General features: G+C 36.3%; 1 protein-coding gene across 1 annotated transcript in view; it reads right to left on the bottom strand.

Annotated features, from left to right (window-relative positions):
• Window positions 1-292: 292 nt before the first annotated feature.
• The window catches only part of LOC121420585 (phospholipid transfer protein C2CD2L-like), an 88,818-nt gene continuing 62,286 nt past the window's right edge, over window positions 293-26,824 (bottom strand). Inside the window, exons 12-20 of the mRNA XM_041615250.1 lie at window positions 26,515-26,689; window positions 25,952-26,101; window positions 24,139-24,243; window positions 23,466-23,515; window positions 19,331-19,391; window positions 17,593-17,814; window positions 15,341-15,523; window positions 3,828-3,857; window positions 293-446 (exon numbers count right to left, since the gene is read on the bottom strand). Of these exons, the coding sequence (XP_041471184.1) occupies window positions 328-446; window positions 3,828-3,857; window positions 15,341-15,523; window positions 17,593-17,814; window positions 19,331-19,391; window positions 23,466-23,515; window positions 24,139-24,243; window positions 25,952-26,101; window positions 26,515-26,689 (1,095 nt within the window). The 3' untranslated portion in view covers window positions 293-327. The remainder of the gene's footprint in view (window positions 447-3,827; window positions 3,858-15,340; window positions 15,524-17,592; window positions 17,815-19,330; window positions 19,392-23,465; window positions 23,516-24,138; window positions 24,244-25,951; window positions 26,102-26,514; window positions 26,690-26,824) is intronic.

Raw genomic sequence — 26,824 nt, 5'->3', positions numbered from 1 at the left:
GAAAGTTTACCCATGTTGATGTTAGTCTAACTAAGAATTAGACCAAATGCTAGTAGACCAAGAAAGTCTAGCCATGGTGATGTTGGTCTAACTAAGAATTAGACCAAATGCTAGTAGACCAAGAAAGTCTAGCCATGGTGATGTTAGTCTAACTAAGAATTAGACGAAATGCTAATAGACCAAGAAAGTTTAGCCATGGTGATGTTAGTCTAACTAATATTTAGACCAACTGCTAGTAGACCAAGAAGGTTTAATGACCATTTCTTAGTAGACCATGACTACTCACCTCACATTTTTGATGTGTCTGTCTGTCTGTCTTTCTGCGTGTCACACTGTTGAGATGGGTTGTTGTTTGTCCGCTCTGGAGCTAGTTCCCGATACATTACTCTCTGTATCATCCACTGACGGCCTACGAAGCTCAAACTCGCCATAGATTCCTATGTCCCCTGTAAATCAAATATACAGAAGAAAAATGTCGTCCATTATACAGGAGTGCTCACAAATAAAAATAAAAAGCCGAGATTAAAATAGCTACCATACTTTTGTACAGCAGAAAGCTAAAATAAGCTGAAATCAAAACCAATAAAAGCTTAAAGAAGAAACGACGCCGAGGAGGAATCAAACTCAGCTTGTTTTACGGCGCTTTTATTCATAAATAGCACCATATACAGCACCGGGAATGGTATTGAGTGTTTTTTAAATCATTTTTTCATCCTTTAATCATATTCCATAATTGGTAGCAGAAAAAAAAGTGAGGTTCGTAATTCCTAAGGTTCGTTAATCCGGAAATGAAATGAGATTCGTAATTCCGAAGGTTCGTTAGTCCGAAAACGTAATGATTAACGAACCTTATTTCATTTTTGGACTAATGAACCTTTGGAATATCAAACCTTATTTCTTTTTCGGATTATCGAACCTTCGGAATAACGCCACAAATGTTCGGATTAAAAAACCCTTTTACGTTTTTTCGGATTAACGAACAAAGAGGTATAGGCAATTTACGTGTTTCGGAATTACGAACCTTCAGAATTAAGAAGTGTAACCAGATTTTTCAGGGGATGCGTTCCCCCTTGAAATTGGGTTGATATGCTATACTTTAGAGCTTTGACCCCAATCACCTTCATTGGTGTGAGGAGGAGTTAGGGGCTTTTTTCACTCTCTTGTTTTGTTTGTGAGTGTGTGTGTGTGTGACAAATTTGTTTTATCACAACCTTTTGGTAGGACCTCTTTCTAACTTCTAATCAACTTTTTTTTTTCGAACCAGCACCCCCTCTCCAAACATCGTTCCTAGCCCCCTGAACCTCTTTTGGGTAAGAGAGATGAATACACTTTGTCAAAAGTTGACAGAAAAGTAAAAGCAGAACTGTAGAAGGTTGTTTCATCGTACACACTGTACATTCCAAAGCATAGAATTAGCAAAAATATACAGCTTTTTACAGGAAGGCTAAGCAGATAGCATAGAATACAAATTACAATAATATGTAAAAAATTTAGATATCTATAGAAAAACATGGAGAAGCAAACAGATAAAAACATATTTAGAGAAAAGAACACATTCTGAAAAGAATGCAAAATCACGTTTTTTTTCAAGATAGCTATATAAAAAAATAAGGTTCTTCATAATGAGTATTATAAGTCAATGAAGTGGGATGTATTATTTTCTATTATTATTATTATTTCATTCTATTTTTGCATTTCAACATTTACATGATCCTTTATATCTTCCTTATGGAGCCACAAACATAATTCAAAGCCTGCATTGTTATCCTCATTTCTTGGTCTCCACTGATCGATCCCCCCCCCCCCACTTGACCAGCAAGCTTGGAAAACAAGAATACTGCAGTAATGGCGCAGTCAAATCTCCCCTACGGCAGCCGTACGGCGTGTCAAAAACAACCGTATTATTCATTTTTATTCACACTGTAAATTTTATAGCTGGCACAAAAAAATGTTATGTCATTTTAATTCAAACCTACAAATATGTAGCTGGTACAAAAAATGTTAAAGGAACTGTTTTCGACTCGCCGTAGGATGGATTTGGCTGTGCCATGAATAAGGTAAAAAGAAATTTCACTATCAAGCATCAACACTATAATATAAAATTGTCCACAATAACTTAAACTTTACTCTGTCTGCTTGGAAAAAAACTAAACAAAAGAAAATGCTTCAAAATTTGTTTCAAAACATACATGTAGCCCCATCATGCTTTGATGAATAAGAATCAATTCATGTAATTCATTTGCTAAAACAATTTCATGGTGAGCAAATAAAAATAAAAAAACAGACAGCAAGAGTAATAAAAAAAAACAGAAAAGCTTAATATGGCTGGAAATGGATGTTAGAAACACTCCTCATACTTTTGACAGACTAAATCACTTTGGAAACTAAAATATCACCAACACAAACAATTACATTATACGTGTGTATGCATGCTCAGGAATATCTTTTACACAAGACATGCATGTTATGAATAATGGTGACACCTTAAATGCTTTTCTTTGTGTTTAACGAGTAACATCAATGTAAAGAATAAGCACCCGTATTCTGAAGTCAGGTTTAACTTAGACTATGGTTCAACTCTGTGCTAAAATTATGGGAAGCCATATTGAAGTGTCAAAATTTATATCAAGTTGAATGTTTCTTATGTTTACTGTGCTCTTTCCTGATTCATCGATGGTGGAGACAATCATCTATTTATACTTCCTAGATAATTATGAATGATTTTAGAGCCAAATGAGCTGAAATTTGACATCTCTACCATTAGTGATTTATATAACAATTGGCTATCCATACTTAAACCACAACTTAAAACCTGAGTTTAAGTTTAACCCGACTTCAGAATACAGGCTTCCAGCAGGAATTCTACTCAGCACCTCTCACAACATTTTTCCTGGAAAGATTCTGCTCAAAGAAGCAGTTTGGGTTTTTGACTAAGGTGCCTCAATTTAATTCCAATTCCGTTTGATTTCAATGCAACATAGAGGGCGGTAAACAACAAATGTTCACAACAATCGTCACATTCTGTTAAATGGGGAAGTCAACTGTGGTATCAAGTTTGTTTTGACATTTCTAATCATATGACAAAGTTTCATCGCAATGAAATTTATCACATTATTATCAACTCATTTCATTTCATTGAAATTTATCATTATTACTGCTATTTCATTTCATTGAAAATTCTACCACATGAGAAATACTAAGTTGATCAGTGGTCACATGTGGTAGTACAAAAATATGACTTCAAAACTTGAGTCTCTATTATTCTATGATGGGTTTTTCCCAAAACTATCAATATATCTGTTATATTAAAACAAACCTGATGTTTGAGTGAACTTCCTTTTTAATGAGAGTTTTACTCTGAAATCAAGACGAATTATAGGAAAAGAAAATAATGGCAATGTGAAAGTTGAGAGAGGGGGGTAGAGGTAGGAGATACGGCAGAGAGAGGGGGGACAAGGAGAACTCAAGAAGAAAGAGAGAGATAGAAGAGGGAGAGGGGGGTGAACAAGCGAATGAACAAGAGAAAATAAATGAGAGAGTGGGAGAGATGGTGGATAAGGAGCACCCAAGAAGAGAGTATAGAAAGTGATGAGGAGGAAAGTGGGAAGAGGAGAGGGAGAAAAGGGGGAGAGGGGGAAGAAGAGGAGAGACAAGAAAAGAGATAGGAGAAAGCGGGTGAGGGGAGAGTGAATAGGCAAGAGAGAATGAAAGAGGAGGAGGAGGGGACAGAGGGGGAAAGTAAGGAAAAAGTGAGAGATGTGACACAGGAGACTGGAAGAGTAAGAGAAGAGAGAGAGAGAAGGAAAGAGAAAGAGTTTAATTATTACCTGTATGTGTTCTTCCATCGTTGATACAGTCTTCATGCGGGACACAACAGTCGGGAAGGTTTGAGAAGGGATGGAACACCACAATAAAAACATGAGTTGCAACAAGGCTAGTAGAGTGGCAGCCACGGAACAGAGATACAACTAGGGCTGGATGGTAGACTAATGAGTTGCAACAATAAGCCTAGTAGAGTGATAGCCATGGAATAGAGATAGGACTTGGGCTGGAGGAGAGACTAATGGCATGCTAGAGGTGAATGAACTTTTCACAGGTGAAGAAAGATAGAGCAGACATCTAGCTAGGAATGGGGTTGTTCATACCTCAGTCACTTCTTCTCTAAGGTGGCCGGATGGTGAGTCATTTTTATTCAAGCCAAATTCATATATGTGTAAAATAGCTGGTACAGAACATGTTAAAAGTTAAAACGGCTGTATTTGACTCTCCGTACGACCACCATAAAACAATTGTGACTGTGGTGTTAGGGGAGGGGTTAGAGAGGGGGAAGGGGGTAGATTCAGAGGGAAGGTTGGATTGGGTGAGGAGGGGCAAAGTTTGGGGTTGGTAGGGGCTGGGTTGCTGCGAGAGTAACTGATGAAGGCAAATACTTGAATGTGAGCTTAAATGTATGTGCTTCAGCAGGGTTTTAAATTGTGGGGTGATAACAGGTGACATGAAAAGGAAAAACATGATAAAAATGTGGGATTTTAGTTAGTATATTAGGGCTAGTTTAAATATGGTCAAGATGATGATAATAATAAGAAAAATACATTGCTTGCATAGCACATATCACGCCCATAAGCATCTCAATACGCTTTTTTGATTAGGACAATAGACAAAGAAAGAAGAGTGGATTAAAGCTGTTATGAAAAAAAGATGATGAATCAGATCATTTTTGCATTTTCTTATAGAAAACATTTTTTTGTAGAAAACATTTTCATATAGAAGGAGGTGTGAAAATGATGTGTCTGTTGATAATTGCGTGGGCGCGTCATGGTCTAGTGGTTCTGACTCTCGCCTTTCAAACAGAGGGTCGTGGGTTCAAATCCTAGCCGTGGCGTGTTTTCCTTCAGCAAGAAATTAATCCACACTGTGCTGCGGAACTGAAGTGGCTACCCCAGGTAAATATGCAATCATTATCATCAATATTATTATTATCATATTTAATGCACAAATAAAATTTCCTTCAATATTGTGACAAAATTCCCATTCATAGAATTCATATCAAGAGACATAAGGAGATGAGTGCTTGTGATGCCACAAAATTAAAAATAAAAACATAACTCCTTAAAAACAATTTCACCAAACTTTTGCTAATTAATGCATTTTAATTCTTGATCCGCTTTTATTAAAATCAATCTTATGTCGGTCTGAACTTCCCTTTAAAACAAATGTTTAATGTGGATTGAAGGGGGATAACAAGCATTTTCAAATATCCATTTCAAGGAAAGTGCATGTACAATCAATGTTTCTTTTATCAGATTGTTTGGTAATGATTACCAATGTTGCTTGGCTTTTATTTATATGTTTGCCTGTTTGTTTTACACGACAAATGAAAGGTGTACTATGTAAGCAGCGTACTTTTCAGTGAAATGTGATTGACAAACATGAGCATGCTTTCACCATCGATCACATTATTATGAGCATTTAAGCTTTCTAAGCTGTTTAGTGAAATAACCTCTACTTACAGTACAACAAAATGGTTGAAACTTCACTAGTCAAATTTTAAAGTAAATACACAAACAGAAACTGAGTACTTTGAAATGACATATTTTGATGCTTTTATTTCATTCAATTCTATAGTTCCTTATAAAATGGCCTTGGATCATTATATAATTTTTCAGTATTTTAATCTAAAAATTATCATTGTCATAAAATGCCTACGTACTTCTCACACCAAGGGAGGTTTTCAGAAAGAGATAAGTATGATTTAGAGGCGCAATTAAAATTCCAGGGGGGTGTTTCACAAAGATTTAAGTATGACTTAGGTCGCACATAAATGTTGACGCGTACATGATATGCAACGCGCAATCTTATTGATCAATACACAGAAGTGTGTGTCCTTTTGGCATGATCTGACCAATTTGTCATGCCTTTTATATTGTGCGCAACTAGACATTTAAGTGTGACTCTAAGTCATACTTAAATCTGTGTGAAACACCCCCCTGATATGCGCCAAATGAAAAGGCATCACCACCATTGAGGACGTCCGCCATTGCGATTAATCAATAAGGCTGCAAGTTAAATGATCTCATGTGTGCATCAACACTAGGCATGACTGCACATGTAAAGGCCACCGCACATCTTACGACTGGTCCAGGTTTTGCTCATTATCTAAAAATGTGAATGAAAAGTATCTTTTTATTTGAGGTTCATATAAACTGAAAGAATATTGATATAACAATTTGGATGATTACAAACCTTTATTTTGGAGTAAAGGCCAAATTATGTTTCAAATCGTAACCAATCGTACGATTGCGATGACGTCATTATGACTATATATTAAATTTGCTTTTATTCTGAGAAGGAAGATAGCATAGGACAGATTGGAACATAGGTATTTGTACAATGATTTAGAACATTACACAGTAAGATATTCCATGTTTCAATAATAGCATCAAATTCTACTACCTTTTTTTCCAAAATCGGGTCGCAGACCATTCATAAGGTGTGCGGTGGCCTTCAGTCACACTTAATTCTTTGTGAGAGATGTTTATGAATCACCAAATTAATTCAAGTGATAAACATACCTGCAGCTGAGAATTATTCAAAAGAGCTTTATTCACAATGACCTGAGCCCTGTCTTACAAAGAGTTGCGATTGATCTGATAAATCACAACTATTGAAATCCAATAACACCATCATCTACAATGTCGATACAAGTGCTTTCTATCTATCTTCCTATCGTGAAGCGTCGTGGCCCAGTGGATTAGTCTCCGGACTTTAAAACAGAGGGTCGTGGGTTTGAATCCCAGCCATGGCATAATTTCCTTCGGCAAGAAATGTAGAAATCTTAGTAATTACAGCTGCTAGTGCCAAGCTACAGCTGGGGGTAATAATATCCAAGTCCTTTGCAAGCGCATAAAGACATTATTCATAATTGTGATATAAGCTTTACAAGAACTGTGTATTATTATGATCTACAACTAAATACTTGTGCATGCATCATTTCTTTCACACCAAGTTTGTGTCTCATACAGCTGTCCGTAAGTTACCAATGACTTTATGAACGACTGGTGATCCTTTCTTATGGTAAATGACACACAAAAGATTCACATTGGCATTGATTTAGTTCCTAAGAAATGGACACCAATCGCTCGTAAATTGTTCGTAACTTACACACAGCTTTATGAAACACACATCCGATATGCTCCTCTTCGTTTCCAAGGGACATAGTGCACAGGTCCCATATGAAGGATTATGACATTGATGGGATGTCCATAGGTGAGATTAATTGGATCAATCACAACTCTTTGTAAGACAGGGCCCTGATACTCCATAAGCAGGCACTTTTCCACAGTACATGGAGCTCTATGTACAGTAAGTGATTCAGAAATTTGATTTCTAGTTCCAATAAAGTATGCGAGAATATAAATCATTGATAACAAATACATGTAAAGTTGTGCTCAGAAGTTAATGAACCTCACAACGAAAAAGCACTCCTTTACACCAAGTGTTAAAATTAGACAACACTACATTATTTGGCGAGCACAGGGGGGGGGGGCATTTCATGAAAGGACTTGTCGGACATTTTATCCGACAAGTACCAGCTTATCCGACAGTTACCATAGCAACAGTGCCTCTCAGCCAATCAGAATCAAGGAAAGATGTCAGATCTGACAACTTGTCGGATGAAAATATTGATGAAACTCTCCCCTGAGCTCAGAGAAACAAACTTATTGAATGTAATCATTTTTCACCTGACTTCTCAATGAAATATCTAAAACATGTCAGTAATTGAACACGTTAAATATATTTATTTTCTGGTGGGGCTCACTAACCTTTGAGCCTATGTATGACATTCTTGATTCTTGTATATTTTTTTCACATCAGGGGGGTGTTTCACAAAGATTTGTTGATTATGACTTAGAGTCGTACATAAATGTCTAGTTGTGCACGGTATAAAAGGCATTGACCGCATTGGTCAATCATATCAAGAGGACGCGCACTACTGCCTACTGATCAATAAGACTGCGCATTGCATATCATGTACACATCGGCATTTAAGTGCGACCTACATGTACGTCATACAGAAATCTTTGTGAAATACCCCCCCCCCCCCCCCCGGTTATGAGGAAATGTTCCTATCAGATGTTCAATATAATGACCCTTGCATCCTTTATTCAGAGCTTCTTCCTTCAACATAAACTGAGGTACGGTATTCATCACAGTTAATTTTAATGATTGAATGCAAATAAGAATAATCATCATTATCCCATGTTAAAAACGAGCCCCACCCCACGATCTGGGGAGCGTTTCATGAAAGGACTTGTCGGACGTTTTATCCGACAAGTCCCGTTTTATCCGACAGTTACCATAGGAACAGTGCCTCTCAGCCAATCAAAATCATGGAAAGATGTCAGATCTGACAACTTCTCGGATGAAAATATCCCCAGGTGTTATTTTTATAGCAGGTGTACGGGGCTCTATTATATAAGTCCCATGGATTTCTTTTTTTACGGGATTTTTTTTTAAGGAAAATTTTGACATTAGTTTCCAGCGATAGTAGATTCATCATTCATAATAGGTTTCATGAAAACAGGGCATTAATAAATAGTGTGGGCTGGGCATACATAACATTGCATGAAAGACAATTCCGAAAGATCCGGCATTAGAATAGAAAAAAAACCAACCTTTGGTATACCTTATGAAATTAGATAAATTTAATATAATCAAGGCTTTAAATTTCATTAACATTCATAAAAGTACATTGTTAACTGTACAGTGAAATTGATTAACTAGTTCAGTGTACATTTCCAAATATCACAATTGCTACAATGCTACTTATTACCACAGTTCTAATTTCTAGATTATAGATAATTTCTTATGAACAGAAATAAGAATGATTCTCTTCACGATACGCACAGATTGTTTTACTGCGTAAAACCACAAGGTGTTTAAATTAACACCAGTCAGTGCGTCGAGAGAAATGCATAAAGTAAAAACAAAAGGTGTTAAAATTAACACCAGTAAGTGCGTTGTGAGAACTGCATGATGTAAAAACAAAACTGCACCAACCAGGTGTTAAAATTACACCAAATGTTGAGATTGAACATAACACTAGATAGCAATGATTTAACGAACAGAATGACACCAATTGGTGTTGAAATTGACACCACACTTGGTGCAGTATCATGTCACACAACAATTAATAGTGTAGATTTCAATTAACACCCCTGATTTCTGCAGTGTACACGTTTTCTTAAAAAATCATTAATCGACAATGCAAATTATTTCTGAGTATGATGTTCTAGAATGTAGCAATATCAAAAACTCCCCTACCCCCCCCAAAAAAAAAATGTACACAAAAGGAGAAAAAAATACAAATTATATTGAGACCAGCTCATTTAACTTGCGCATACGAAATGTAATAAATATGGGTCTTCTCTCAGAACATTTACAAAATAAAGGCTTTTAAAAATGTACCTACACCTATAAAATGGCAAAAGATATGAAGCAAATGTAGCATTTTTCTGGGATTTATGTAAAAAAGCCATCAAATTCTTGAATGCTTTTCAACACAGGGAAAGTTCAGTCACCTTATCAATCACAGAATCAGATAATTCACCCTAATTAAGAAGTGTGAAAACAAAATGTATTGATTTGAATCTTCTTTGAACTGAAATCAGTTAATCAGTTAAATGCTACCAGTAATATAATCGAGAGTGATGTCACTAAAAACATTTATACCGTGTATTCAAAAATCAAAGCACATGTTTGAACCTGATTTAATATCTAATATTACCATTTTTGGAAATCTCTCATTTGTAATTTTAGTACCACTATAAATTCATAATTTTGCAAAGCAAGGAATATTGCTTTGTATTTAATTTTATTACTCATTTCAGTTGGCATGATTATCATAATAATAGTGCATATCATTTCCAAGAAACATTCCTCATTTAGCAACCCAAACTGATGACTAACTTAGAAGTCAAATGATGATTTTCAGCAAAGAAATTTACTGATAAATTCCATTAAAATCATTTGATGAAAATTCTTCATTTCACACAACAAACTAAGTGACTTCAAATATGATTTTCAAACATAACTATCTCAACCTAAATTATTTTCAATCATCTATTCACTTTCCATTCACACTCTAAATTCCCAGAATTAAGACTAAATCCAGATCAAAGGGTGAATAGCTAGCCTGCAGGTCCCGGGGGGGCCACTTCCATTCACGAGTGGATACCATGCGCGACCATGGGTCTCGAAAAGCACCCTAAACATGTGATTTCCATATTCAGAAAATGCACCCCTTAACAAGTATTGGCGTGTGAAACCCTACCCTTAACAAGTATTGGAAACAAAACGATACTCTTGGCAAATATTCCCTGAAATGAACTCCTAAACAAGTACAGGAATATTTCATTGTTACGGGTCCTTCGGTCGTCGGCTTACCTTATTTGGTTTAATACGACCCCACTTTCTACACCTCCCGCAAATCGGACTCTAAACACGAAGTGTTGGGGCAAAAAGGACATCCTTTATAAAACATTTTAATTTTGTTTTATCATCCCCGCAAATTCGACCCTAAACACGTAATTTTCCTAGTGAAATAGATACCCTTTTTTCATTATTTTTGTGTTTTTGACACCCTTATCACGTTACGTACGTAACGTGCCCTATCATGAAAAAGACATCCTTTTTACGTGTTTTTTTGGTCGCACATGGTATCCACTCGCCAATGTAAGTGGCCCCCCCCCCCCCGGGCTGCAGGTACAGACCCTTATTTCTGCAGAGTCTGAATTTGATAGTGAGACTACATGTATGTATATTCACGATGTGCTGTGGCTGGTTCTTATTTAAAGAGAAATGCCAGTTGTTGCAGTAAACACTGATTTCATGAGAAAGTAAAACAAGGCTTAATTGTCAGTATACCATCAAGGATCTAGATCTGATACAGTTACATAAAATGAACGTTGTGAAATCTTGAAATCTACGCTGAAAAATGTTCACACCGAAGATCACCAACACAGATAAGCGCACGTGGGACAGTGTATTATTATTGCTTTGATTGTCGTGCCCGACGCTTGACCTGAATCCTGGGTTTATTTGCTAATTTCTCAGCAATTACACAATATCTTCCAGAATCCTTTGGCACATAGGCCTATTTCTTATTTATACAAACAGACACTTTGGTGGTCATCTCATTGGATTCTGTACGAACTCATTTTGATATCGTTACCAAAACTGGCATTTACCTTTAACACAGACAGAGCCTTTTGGTGTCTAGTCTTCACCCTAAACCTGTTATTGGTTAAAGATAAATTCCACTTTTGGTAACGATCTCAAAATGACTTTTTACAGAATCTAATATAATGACCACCCAAGTGTCTGTTTGTATGAATAAAAAATATGTGCCAAAGGATTCTGGAAGAAATTGTGTAATTGCTGAGAAATAAGCAAAATAAGCGCGGATTCGGTCACTTCCGTCGGGTCTTTATTCCAGCAATAATAATACACTGTCCAATGTAGGCCTAACTGTGTTGCTGATCTTCAGTGTGAACATTTTCAGCGTAGATTTCAAGATTTCACAAAGTTCAGTTTATGTAACTGTACCAGATCTAGATCGTCGATGATAAACTGACAATTAAGCCTGGTTTTACAGACTTTCTCATGAAATAAGTGTTTACTTCAACTACTGGTATTTCTCTTTAAAGTGCCAAATATGAGTCTGTCTTTATAAACAAGTGAACAGTACCCAGCCAAATATCAGATGTAAAATAAAACCTTGTGGATTGAAATATAAATGTAAAAGGTTTTCATCAAATCTTTTGAGATTTAATTGTTTAACCTTTGGTTAGAAAATATATCTAATATTTGGCTCATCACAATTAACAGCCAATTTAGATTTTTTTTCAAGTCCATGAAATATAAAGTGTACATCCCACGTAATAAAAGCATATATCATGAATACATATTTCTGTAAATTTCTACAATAACAAATAAAAGAACTCTGTAAAATATCTCTAGTCCTTTACAAGGGCAAATAACTTTTTAGTACAGTAAGACTGTCAAGGTCCAGGTTAGTGTCAATCAAAGAAAAGATGACTTGGTTACCATAATCCTTCCATGTTTTAACAATCTCATGATGATTTCCAGCCTATTAAAAGTAAATATCGTCCGAAGGGATAACAGAAGGAATCAGAGTCTATTCCCCTAATCACACGTTATTGCCAAATTAAGATAACATTATCATTATCGATCTCCATCCGTCACAGATCTAAATACTCCTTTAACTCTAGTGAAAACTAATCAATCATCACTCACGATCTATAACTACTTGAGTCCACGTTGTGCTATGGATAACAAGTTACGATTTTGTTACTGATCATCCCTGATTGTGAGTGGGCAGAAATCGCTAGTATTAACAATGTGCATTGTTCACAGGTGGCATTAACGTCTAAATGACATGTTACATGTACTTAGGCGATAAATCGCAATTGGCAATAAAGTGAACAACATGCGACTGATCGCCTCTTGATATCTCTCGCAAGTGGTAATAATGTCTGAATAACATGATACTGAAAGCCTCTAGCAATCTCCTGCATGTAGTGATAATATCTGAATGACATCACCTATTGCAATATATCGCAAGTGACGAAAAAGTCTGAATGACATAATACTGATTGCCTATTGCCATCTATTGCAAGTGGTGATAGCTAACAGGTGTACATCAATCTACTGATCACCACTGGTGAATGATAGCGCTATCGATCACCAGCGCTGATAATGTCTGAAAACATGCCATGTCATGAGAGATTTAACCGAAGTTTGAAGGTGATTTTCTTGTAAGGGGTGGACATCGGCAGAGGGAAGCGTTTCAGGGAGGGGTGGAGTAGTCACATGGATAATGGGCGTGGTCTGGTATCTATGTTGTCATGGGGACGAAGGTGAACCTCGATATCCTCTTTAATATGGAATGCAGAATGAATGTATGTATTGCATGTATTTCGTCCATTGCAAAGATCCATTTTGGATGATTAAAATGTAAATTATATATGGTTTTTAATTTATTAATCAATGTTGATATGTGAAAGTTTGTTTGTATACATGGGTATGGTTAGTTTATTTTTTGTATTTGGTATACACAATGGATGGGACATTTTGTAAGCCACATAATAAACATAAAAGACAGCATTTCCAATACCATTATAAAAAAGCAAAATCAAATTATATTTTCACGTAAATGTATGCATGAAACGATGGTGAGGAATTAAAGTTCAATGGAAGAAGAAAGGATTTATTAAAGATGTACAAGAATTGTTGATGACGGATGACATGAATAAATTTGTTCATTCGTATTTGATACCGTTTTTATCAGTGCATTAGAATATATTAGAAGCAGGGAGGGATTGTGGATACAGTAAAAATTAATAAATTGTAGTAGAAGCAGGACAAGAGTGATCAGAATGGTTATATATCAGCATGCAGTATGAAACAATATAACATAAATGAACATAAACATTATTAGTTTTAACGTTACCAAGTTAGGAGAGAAAAAACATGACGATTAATAATAATATGGATGTCATATATGATTCATGATGGGTTTTAAAAAATAATTTTAAACAGTGAATGGTACAAGAATGGTAAAACATGGGAAGATGACGGGTTCATGAAGATAGGATGGAAAGATTGACGGGAAGAAGGAAAAAGGTAAGGGGAAGGCAAAGAAGAAAAGAGAAAGGAAAAAAATCACAAAACATGTGAGAAAAAATGAGGGGTCAAATTAATGTCAAACATCAAGAGCATGCATACTGGTGCAAAATCACATGAAGGATAATAATTCTATTCCAAACTATTATATAAAACTTTATCTACAATATGTATGATAAATAAAACCATATTCATACAAGCAACTATTGTGCCAGTCCATAATAATTGCATTAAAAAAGTTTCCATTTACTTCAAAGTTAAGGTCCTACAGCAAATTTATTTCAAAATTCAAAATTATTTCGAAAGAGAGTATTTCATTCTAGAATGTTTACACACTCCAATTAAAATGTGTAATTCAGTCAAAATGCATCTGTATACAACCAACTACACTGTATTTCCATTCACAATTATGCTATTCTCTTTCAAGCATTTAGTGATTTTCAAACTTTTGCTTTTTTTTACTCTCATGGTACAAAACAAAATGCTCTTCCTATCAAAAGATTTAAATGTCATCTCTCTTGCAAACGATATCAGACTAAAATAAGCTAAGATATTAAAGAACAACATTTTCTTATTATTTTCTGTGTCAGTGGGTATATCAGTATTGGGCAGGCAGATGTTTATATAATTAACTCCAGGAACCCGTCTTACAAAGAGGTATGATTAATCTGACTAGCTTGAACTATAAGGAAATCCAACAATGTCTTAATTTTTTTCTCCAGGAAATCTGCATGATGTCGTTTGTAAACACAGAGAAGCACATTTTCAAGGAAACAATGAATGAACGATCATACATCACATCTGGAAAATATTTTGAACAAACATGCATTTTAGATGTTGGTGTGGCTGGCTTTCCATAGTTGGGGATGATCAGATCAATCGTAACTCTTTGTGAGACGGGGCTCTGGTCTCAAATTTGAGAGATTCCTACAGGTGCTGACTACCGTTGTGACAACACTGATAACCATACAACAACAGTCACGGGATCTTTAACTTGGGTGATTGGTCACTGCGACTTGAAGATGCAAACATGCAAAATGGCTTTACCAGCAAGTTTGGGCATTACGTTCAACTGGTATAAGAATCTTGCCTATCTCCTAAAGCAACTACCTTTCTGCCCCCCCCCCAAAAAAAAAATAATAATAATAATATTAATCATAAACGGGGGACAGATAATAAAGATTTTAAAAGTATTATCCAGTCCTACAGTTTAAGGGGATTGTGCATGCACACATCTTTAAATGTGTTTTTGAATCCCTACAAATCCCTACCAAAAAAAGCTAAACCTAAAACCGAATCAAACAGGTCATACGTCTATACCCATATCCAAGCATAATGCTATAATCATAGGCATCCAAAAGAGGGAACTGTTTTAATAAGCTGCAGGGATGTAGTCAAGGCTGGCCTCAGGGTGACATTTTGCTGGCCTTGGTCTAGGCCTTGGGCCAAATCTCTTGTACAGAGTATATGGAAGAAGGTTTCATCCTGCGGCAAAATTACTCAGAAGTACCAGCCTCCACTATAGGCCTGCTAACCTGTCCAAGCTGACCTAACCAATCTCTTTTCTATCCATGTCAAACAAGCATGCATAAAAAAACTAATGTCACCCACAAGAGGGCGCTGTGTAACTAACCTGTGCTAGCTGACCTAGGTTGTCCCGATGGTACTGTAAGATTCTGTCTATGGACGACAGGTTGGGCTTTACCCTTGGCTGCTTTAGGTTGTAAGCTACCCTGTGAGCTGTACTGCCTCTCTTTACTCTTCTGACGCTTCAAGAAACCAAACAGTTTCCTCTTACTTCTCCTTGGTGAGGATTCTGAACGAAAAATCAGTACCAAGAGACGGCGCTAGATATCAAACAATTCAAGATTTACATTTTCACAAGAGTTAATGGCTGAAAATATCTTAGGCAACTAAACTTTCGAAAGAGACGATACTCTTCTGAAGCTTCACGAAACGTGTTTCCTCTAGCTTCTCCTTGGTGAGGGTTCTGAATCATTCAGAATGAAAAATCAGTACCAAGAGACGGCGCTAGATATCAAACAATTCAATATTTAAATTTTTACAGAAGAGTCAATGGCTGAAAAAAAATCTTTGGCAACTGGACTTTTAGAAATGAGGTTGCTCTTCTGGCGCTTCAAGAAACCTAACAGTTTCCTCTTACTTCTCCTTGGTGATGATTCTGAATGAAAAAGAGTATCAAGAGACAGCGCTAAATATAAAAAAAAAACATTCAAGATTCAAATTTTCACAACAGAATAAATAGCTGAAGAAAAGATTTGAAAACAACCAGGCTTTCTGAAGTGAGGTTGCTCTTTCTGTAAGAAAAACAGTACCAAAAGAGAGCACTAGATACCTAAAATTGATTTTTTTTTTTTTTTTTTTACAGAAGAGTCAATGGCTGAAAAAATCTTTGGCAACTGGACTTTTAGAAGTGAGGTTGCTCTTCTGGTGCTTCAAGAAACCAAACAGATTCCTTTTACTTCTCCTTGTTAAGGATTGCTGAATAAAAAAGAGTATCAAGAGACGGCGCTAGATATAAAAAAAAAACATTCAAGATTCAAATTTCACAACAGAATAAATGGCTGAAGAAAAGATTTGACAGCAACCAGGCTTTCTGAAGTGAGGTTGCTCTTTCTGTAAGAAAAACAGTACCACAAGAGAGCGCTAGATACCTAAAATTGATTTTTTTTTTTACAGAAGAGTCAATGGCTGAAAAAATCTTTGGCAACTGGACTTTTAGAATGTATAACCAAAATTCAAGATTCAAACATTTACAGAAGAGTTAATTGCTGAAAAAAAATCATTCGAACTAAAGTTTTGCAAGTGAGGTTACTAGCGCTGCTGGTCACTGGTAATGGTATTTCACTCTGAGTTTCTACCACATCCGGTTGTCTTTTTGCCAGTTTCTTACGACACTGGGTACAGATTTTCTGTGCAAGAGTTAGGTATAAATCAAAGTCATGCTCGGTGCCGATGTTCACATGATGTTTATTAACATGCAGTAGCCCACTTCCTCTTTTATAGCATGATTTGACCAATAATGCCTTTTATTTGGCACGTAACTGGACATTGAAAAGCGACACTAAGTCATACTTATTAAACTCTGTGAAACATCCCCAGGAGGGCGTTTCATGACAGGACTTGTTGGACGTTTTATCCGACAGTTACCATAGGAACAATGCCTCTCAGCCAATCAACATCAGGGAAAAATGTAAGGGCCCCGTCTTACAAAGAGTTACGATTGATCCGATCAATCTCAAGCATATGGAAATCCATCAATATCATTTTTTTTTTCTTTATGAAATTTACTCAATCTCATTTGAAGACAAAGAAAAGTATCCTTGATTGTCTGGAAAACGTTGAATGTATGAATACACATTATTTCTAGAAAATATTTTGAACATGTACTTTAGACGTTGACATTGCTGGCTTTCCGTAGTTGCGATTGGTCGGATCAATCGCAACTCTTTGGAAGACGGGCCCCAGATCTGACAACTTGTCGGATGACAATGTTGATGAAACACTCCCCAGGGGCTTTTCATCAACATTTTTGTCCGACAAGTTGTCAGATCTGGGGCCTGTTGCAGAAAGAGTTGCAATCAATCGCAACTTGATTTTCAACCAATCATCAGCGCCCATTTCGGACTTGCGAGGATATTTTGACTTGCGTTTAAACGCAACTCTTTCTGCAACGGACCCCTGACATCTTTCCTTGATTCTGATTGGCTGAGAAGCACTGTTACTATGGTAACTGTCGGATAAAATGGGACTTGTCAGATAAAACTTCCGACATGTCCTTTCATGAAATGCTCCCAGGTTTCCACAATTAAAACTAGTAAGTACCATAGATGAGAACTTGGTCTAAACAGTGAAAGGACTTACCAGCACTAATAGGTTCATGTGTCTCTGGGCTAGGCACCTCCAATGTATTAGTTCTATGATCAGGTAACGGTAGGGTGGACGTTCCCTCTGAGCTTCGTATAGCCTGCTGGCGGGCCCTGTCCAGATCAGATTCATCCAGGCTAACGCTTCTCATCGCTTTCTCCTTCTTGCTCCGCCGCCTGAAAAGCTTGAAGCCTCGCTTGCTGCGGTTCGGTGATGCATCTATCGTTGAAATATATAATGATTTGGTAACTTGAATGAGCAATCAAACAGCTGAATGTCATACTTATATTTCATAGATAGTTTGCTATGAAGAGATGAAGACCTGAGGAGATACATGCAAATAGCTGGTCCCGAAAAAACGAAATTTGAGAATTATCGGTAATTTAACATACTGTACAGTAAACTTAGTCAAAAAAAGAATAGATGTGTTACCTATCACTGCAAAAGGACAAGTCCACCCCATCAAAAAGTTGATTTGAATAAAAAGAGAATCATCCAACAAGCATAACACTGAAAATTTCATCAAAATCGCATGGAAAATAAGAAAGTTATGACATTTTAAAGTTTCACTTAATTTCACAAAACAGTTATATGCACATCCTGGCTGGTATGCAAATGAGGGACTTTGAGGTCATCCACTCACTATTTTTTTTGCATATAATTATATGAAATATTCTAATTTTCTCCTCATTGTCAAGTGATACAATGATTAATTCCTCCATAAACATGTGGAATTAGCATTGTTTAATACTATATGGTTCAGTCAAGTTGATCCTTATTGTCAAATCTATAAAAAATGAAATATTGTATAATTCAAACAACAACAAAAAAGAAATAGTGAGTGATGGACATCATCGACTGACTCACCTAGTTGTGCATATCACTGTTTTGTGAAAATAAGCGAAACTTTATAATGTCATAACTTTCTTATTTTACATCTGATTTTGATGAAATTTTCAACACTATGCTAGTTTGATTTTTCTCTATTTATTCAAGCCAGCATTTTCCTGGGGTGGACTTGACCTTAAAGCTTAGAATCCCCTTTTCACCTGGTACAAACCAAATGATTCTTCATTCACGCATGAGTGGGTAAAAACAAATTGAAGAAAGGATGCCAAAAAGTCACTTGTCAGGGGGGTAATCTGAATTTCAAAATGAAAATCATACTTCTAAAAAGTTCGATTTCTGCCCACAAAAGACAGATGGAGTACCGTGAAACCCACCACATTCTCTTCGTTCATTCATCTTCAATCAAAGAAAATGGTCAATAAATAACAGTTATGTCTCTCTTAAGTAATGCTTGTATTTGCATAATTTCATTAAACAAATGTGTTTTCACAGACTCCCCACCGTCACTATCGATTGGTTAACAAAAAAATATAATAATAATACTTAATATTTGTAACATGCTTTTCCCACATGGCCCAAAGCGCTCACAATTTCTGTTAACTTATTTATACAAAAAAAAAAATCAGAATGACATATTAAATGAAGGCAGTTGACTAGAACAAAAAAGGTTTTAAGGGAATTCTTAAAAGACACAATTGATGGGGATTTTCTTATTGTGAGAGGGAGTGCAAGTAATGCATGACTGATCATCAACAAAGCAGTGTGTAAGTAAGTCCGACAGCCTGCCTGTAAAACGTCTTCATTTTACAAAATCATTGACCTTCTCAAAGATATGTAGATCTATGGGTTACATGAAACAAAGAGCATAGCCAAGAAAAGCACTTACCTCTCTTGAAATTGCTTTCTGTTGGTTCATCGCTAAGCGTTGACAGATCCACATTTGGAGTCTAAAAAAGAAAAGAAATACTGAATAATCAACATCTACAAGTAAATATAAAGACACTGATCCGCAATGGTTCATCTGCGCCAGCGAGTTTGAATTGTTTTTCATGATTTCACTTAGTTAGGTTTTATGTAGATGTAGATGTACTAAATCAAGATATTGTGACAATTTACCTTGATTTTAGACACTCACTTAAAATCATAGTACATTCATTGATGAATAATGACACATTTGGATTATTTGACATACTGAAACATACAAGAGATTTCGATGAATAATCGTAAGTGCAGTTTTGTGAAATATTAACCAATCTTTGGTCTTTTCAATCTTCAAAAAAGCCTTTGCCTATAATTATTAGAAGATCAGGAATTCGCTGAAAATGATGCCGTGTTTTATTTACGAGAAAAAAGTACCCATAATGGTGAATAAGAAAGCGAACCCCGACATGTTTAAAACTGGTGAAAATGCAGACATATAAAATATCTGGATGTAAAAATGTTGAAGAGCTTGAATTTTTTTTTTTTTTAAAGAAGACAGCACAATGCAATAAACTTTGAAAAGAAATGGACATATTCAATAAACATACGAAATCAAATGAAATCGATGAAAAGTCAACACATGATAGCACATGTATGAAGAAAGTTTATTTCCAGGAATTGGATTAAATTGTATTAAATGTACTTTTTCAATTCATGGCTGCATCTTAAGCATTTTTTTAGAACTACACATCACAGTGATATACGAAAGCAACAAGATATAGATATATAGTCATCACCACCACAAGATCCACAACCACTATCACCATCACCATCAACGTCTCCGTTGACATTAATTTCAGCATTATGTCATCATCACCCTCATCATCATTATCACCATCATCATCATTACCATCATCATCATCATCACAACCATCATCATCATCACAACCATCATCATCATCATCATCACAACCATCATCATCATCATCATCACAACCATCATCACAACCATCATCATCACCATCATCACAACCATCATCATCACCATCATCACAACCATCATCATCATCACCATCACCATCATCACAACCATTATCATCATCATCACCATCATCATCATCACCACCATCATCATCATCATCACCATTATCATTACCATTTACTATCATCATCGTCATCATCGTCATCATCGTCATCATCATCACCACCATCATCATCATCACCACCATCATCATCATCACCATTATCATTACCATTTACTATCATCATCGTCATCATCGTCATCCTCATCATCATCACCACCATCATCATCATCACCATTATCATTACCATTTACTATCATCATCATCATCATCGTTATCCTCATCATCATCACCACCATCATCATTATCACCATTATCATTACCACCACTATCATCATCGTCATCCTCATCATCACCACCATCATCATCATCACCATTATCATTACCATTTACTATCATCATCATCGTCATCCTCATCATCACCACCATCATCATCACCATTATCATAACCACCACTATCATCATCGTCATCATCATCACCATCATCACAACCATCATCATCATCACCATCACCATCATCACAACCATTATCATCATCATCACCATCATCACCACCATCATTATCATCATCACCATCATCACCACCATCATCATCATCATCACCATCATCATCACCATCATCATCACAGTGCGAAGAAGTGTCATCACCATTATCATCACTATCATCATCACCTTTATACACTCTACATGTATTTAATTCCATTATATCTACATAGCGTGAAGAGCATACAATGTAATCAGAATGACATACATGTAAATGTAGCAGCTTCCAAATTAGGAATATTTGTATCCTTTAGAATGAAATTTGCATCTTGAAAAAATGAACAAATAAATAAGATAAAAGCTATGAACATAGAGATGGAATGCAAGAAATTTCACTTTTTGTAATTTTTGTTTCTTTTCAAAAGGAAAAATTCCTGAAACAATTACCTTAGAAACAAGAAATGTAGGTTGTGATTTTGCCTAAAAAATAAAGAGAAGTTAATATCCTTTTCCATCATTAACGTCAGGAATAATAGAATGTGGTAGGAAATCTGTCATTTTTAATTGGATGAAAGTGTTACCTTTCTCTACCCCATCCTCTTATCAATGTATCAATCCACTGCATCTATGTAACAAATGCTAAATTTCTTTTCAGAATAAAATCTGAACAAAAAGCATTTAATTTTGTTCACACAAGGAATGCTAAATTACACTTGACCCCAAATCTGTCTATAAAACCATTATGAAAACCTATGAAATGCTCAAGCTTAATCGATTATCATGAATAAAATGAATTTGAATTGAATTGAATGATCAAGAACAGATACAAATTTTGCCTTAAGTGGGATCTTATTCTTGAAGATTATAAATTTCAAGAAATACCAAGAGTAACAAACAAATTTAGAAAAGAAACAAGTGGAATGCCTCTGGCCGTCTCACCTGCATCATGCGGTTCAATATAGCAGCAGTGCTGACTTTGAATACTACTCTAACTCGCACAAGATGTTCAGTGATACATGGTTACTCTTATGTCCACTTATTATGAACGAGACCAATAAACTTACAGAGATATGATGGTTATTCAACAAAAAACCCCAACATGGCCAAAGTTCATTGACCTTACATGACCTTTGACCTTGATCATGTGACCTGAAACTCGCACAGGATGTTCAGTGATACTTGATTACGCTTATGTACAAGTTTCATGAATCAGATCCATAAACTTTCAAAGTTTTGATGGTAATTCAACAGATACACCCAATTCGGCCAAAGTTCATTGACCTTTGACCTTGGTCATGTGACCTGAAATGCGCACAGGATGTTCAGTGATATTTGATTACTCATATGTCCAAGTTTAATGAACTAGACTAATAAACTTTCAAAGTTATGATGGTAATTCAACAGATACCCCCGATTCAGCCAAAGTTCATTGACCCTAAATGACCTTTGACCTTAATCATGAGACCTGAAACTTGCACAAAATATTCAGTGATGCTTGATTACTATTATGTCCAAGTTTCATGAATCAGATCCATAAACTTTCAAAGTTATGATGGGAATTCAACAGATATCCCCAATTCGGCCAAAGTTCATTGACCCTAAATGACCTTTGACCTTGGTCATGTGACGTGAAACTCATGCAGGATGTTCAGTGATACCTGATTAACCTTATGTCCAAGTTTCATGAACTAGGTCCATATATTTTCTAAGTTATGATGACATTTCAAAAACTTAACCTCAGGTTAAGATTTCGATGTTGATTCCTCCAACATGGTCTAAGTTCATTGACCCTAAATGACCTTTGACCTTGGTCATGTGACATGAAACTCTAATAGGATGTTCAGTAATACTTGATTAACCTTATGGCCAAGTTTTATTAACTAGGTCCATATACTTTCTAAGTTATGACGTCATTTCAAAAACTTAACCTCAGGTTAAGATTTGATGTTGACGCCGCCGCCGCCGTCGGAAAAGCGGCGCCTATAGTCTCACTTTGCTTCGCAGGTGAGACAAAAATACTCTTCAGTGAATCCCCTTTACTCAGAATTTTGTGACAGCAACTAGGTTGAATTTTTTTCAAACCAAACTGAAAACACAAGTTTTCAAATCAATTTTTATGTCGATTATTACCTTGTTTTTCATTATTGCCACCCCATGGGCACCTGGTTAATCTCAGTTCACATATGAGACGCCTTATAAATCTCAATTTTTATCACGAAGCTTCAGCTTCGCGATGATTAAACTCTCAACGTGGAGAAGGTTTACGGTTCACCATGTGTAATATGAAGAAGGGAAGGAAATATAGACAGAAAGATTGGAATTGAAAGACGGGATCGGATGAAAAGAGGAAATTAGAAGTATTCTTTCTTGAAATGAAGTTCTAAAAAGGACTGTAAACCAGATGTGATGAGCTGAATATGGCTTGAGTAGCGATCGTTTGAGTAGTTGCAAGATGAAATGAAGAGAGGTTACTCGACATTGTGGGCAGGTTGACTGTCCGTCTTCAGGAGTCATATTACTCATTCTTCATATTACACATGGTGAACCGTAAACTTTCTCCACGTTATAAACTCGACCATGCAAACCTACAAAGATCATATGATTAAAATCTTCTATCTTCAGAAACATAATTGACTGACTACACCACACCAATGGAAAGGTGCCTGCTAATATGTGAAAACTAGTGCAATATCATAACTATACAAAAATAGCTAAAGCCTGGCTCATACCTTTGGATTTTGGGTTCCCAGTCAGCAACGTATTGCCCGAAAACAGATAAGCGCAGTCAGAGGCAACGCAATGCGATGAAATGAGCTAATACACAGTCAACACGCAATCTAACGCAGACGCCTAGCATTCTAGCTCAGTAAGGCAGTAGATTGACGCCTTTTCAAACATCTGCAACTGAATGCAACTGAAATTCACAAGGGAAAACACAAGGAGCAATACCACGTGGTAGCCAGCAACTGCCACCAGGGATATGCCACCACAAGCAACAGCAAGCGGCTTGCAATTTACCTCATCTTACCTCACTTTAGCTTGCATCACCATGCTTTTCTGCGTGCAAGTTTGTACCAGCTCTGACGAGCTCGTAGGTAAAATTGTGATTTGCAACCCAAAATTTTGCTGCGCATGACTGCGTATGACTGTTTTTCGGCTAACGCAGCAATACCTAGCTTAAAACGAAAAGGTGTGAGCCAGGATTAACAGAGAATTATCAAGATGATGGCAAAAAAAGAGAGACATGAAAAGTGTCTTGCTGAACATCCAAACAAACCTCTGATTATAATGCTTGGACCAGGAGTTTGAGTAGCTGTTATTCCATGATGCAAATGGAAACATTATTATGAAAGTTAGATGATATATTATAAGAAATGATACGAAACACGGCAAACAAATTCATAGGTTATGAGATGTACGAAGATGCATCCACACCGGTATTAGATTGACATATCAACAAAGTCAGAAAATTATTTGAATTTAGGCAAATTCTAATCACAATCAAGAACTTTGATTTTAACCTGTGTTGTTGTTTTTCAAGGCAATTAATTCCACCTAAACATAAAATTCAAATTTTGCTAAAAAATGTTGTCCATGTTTTTTTCTCATATCTCCTGCTTTGGACTGAAAACATATTGATACAATTAATGACTTTCTTATTCATAACGAAAACTTGTAAATCATTTTCGATTGGGAAAATTTCTAACGTGCACTATAATTGAGGTCCCCTGCAATAGTAGGTGATGCAAAGATGGCCAAAAAGGAGATGATTTTAACTAAAAAATTAAAGCAGAATCACATGTTCAACAAAGGATACAGCCTTTAATCTATAGCTGTGGATTCACTTTGGACAGCCTGCAGTTTAACTAGTATGGATAGCAAATAATTGCATTAATCTCTAATAGTAGAGGTTTGATTGATCAGCAAATTTGATGCTCAATTCTATTATGACTGCTTATGAATAATAAATGAAACGGTAAGGTTTCTTCCCAATTGGACATTGACAAAATAACACTGTTTTACAAAAAAAACACCTATAATGTCGAGAAGGTTTTAATATTTCCATACTTCAAATAATTTTAGCATTAATAGACCCTGGGGTGTTTCACAAAGATTTAAGAATGACTTAGAGTCACATTTAAAGCCTGTGTAAAGCTTTGGTAAAGGGTCAATAATGTGATTGATAATCGAATATCATCTAATATGACAGTCTTACTGAAGCGTAGAGACCGTTAGATATTTTTCCAACTGCACTTCTCTGAGAAAATTTCAAATATTCAAATCTTGGATATATAGCGCCCTCTCTTGGCGATGCTTGTTTTAAATTTAAAAAATGGGCATTCAAGCACTTATCTTATAAATTTAGTGATTAGATATCCAAAAGTTACAGACAAAGAACATATCTTGAAAGTTTCAGCCCATTCCATGATTTGGAATAGGATTTAATTGAAAGACAAAAACACACAGATATTTTAATTTGATCGGGTGACCCGATCAAGTTAAATTTCCATGTAAAATCGCAAAATTTATCCTGTAAAACACATTTTCATTTCATATCCTCCACATCATAACTGTTATAGGGCATATCCATTCATATTAGCTAGCAATGAATTGGAATAGTGATAGGTGCATTTTGGTGGATTTACCAAAATTACACACAATTATTAAATACCGACGCACACACGATATGTAACGCGCAATCTGATTGTTGGATACGCTGTAGTGCGTGTCCCGTGCACATGATCTGACCAATGTGGTGATGTCTTCTATACCATACTTAGCCATGAATTTAAGTCACACTTAAATCTTTGTGAAACACCCCCCACGGCTTAAAATGAAACAGACATCAGAATGCGGGGTTATGGTTAAACCAGGCAGCAGAATCCAGGTAGAAGGAAGCAAATTTCAAAGGTGGAAACAACTTTCATGAAATGTTCTTAACTCATTTAACAGTTCCATATAACTCCAGCAAACTTTGCGACACAGAGGAAGGAATTCAAATGTCAAAGGTCATTCATTACCTGAAGATGTTCTCTGCCTTGGTACATCCAAAGATTGAGTTCCGGTAGAATGATGAGATCTGTCCATCCCGCCCTCGCCGTCCGGATATACCCCCGGTCTCTGGGGGGTCGGAAGGGATGCTGCCGTTGTGACAACCCTCATTGGTGCTTCTATCAAGATAGATGAAAAACAATGAAGACTAGGATAGGTTAAGGTAATGTAGTTATAATAGTGGAGGGTGTGACTGAATAACTGATGAGACCAGACTGCCGGTCCTCAACACTAGGGTATACCTCTGGTCTTTGAGGGGTCGGAAGGGATGCTCCCATCGTTACAACCCTTATTGGTGCTTCTACAAATATAGATTTTAAGAATTAAGTCTACAGAAGGAAAAAATAAATTTTGCTTTAGTTAAATCGATACATCAATTGCAAATTAGACACAGAATGAAATATCAAGTTTGCTAGTTACAATTAATACATCAATTGCAATTTAGCTAAACGAATATGCAATCGACTGCACATTGCAACATTCCCCAAGAAACAACCTTAAAAAACAGTCCACGGCACAATCTTTCTCTTACCGTTAGATCCAGATCTCCTCTCCCCAGGCTTGGGTTTGGCTGTTGTCGTCGTTACCATGGTGATAACTGTACCGTCAGGGGCGATGCTTCTTGACGTCTCTACTCTCTTGGTGGGTGAGACGGGTTGTCTAGGTTTGATCTCAGTATTCTGCTCTGCAGACTCCATGAACAGGAACTAGACAAAAACACAAAAAAAAAGCATAGACAGACTTAGGAATTTGTCGTGTTGGTGAATGGACGCCCTGAACACCACACTTAAGTGCACCACATCAGACAGCACATTACAGAGCAATTTAGCTCTCCATCCCAC

The sequence above is a fragment of the Lytechinus variegatus genome, chromosome 8 (genome assembly GCF_018143015.1).
Source record: "Lytechinus variegatus isolate NC3 chromosome 8, Lvar_3.0, whole genome shotgun sequence".
NCBI lineage: Eukaryota > Metazoa > Echinodermata > Echinoidea > Temnopleuroida > Toxopneustidae > Lytechinus > Lytechinus variegatus.
Note: the sequence above shows the minus strand (reverse complement) of the source record. Positions and strands in the feature narration are given on the sequence as shown.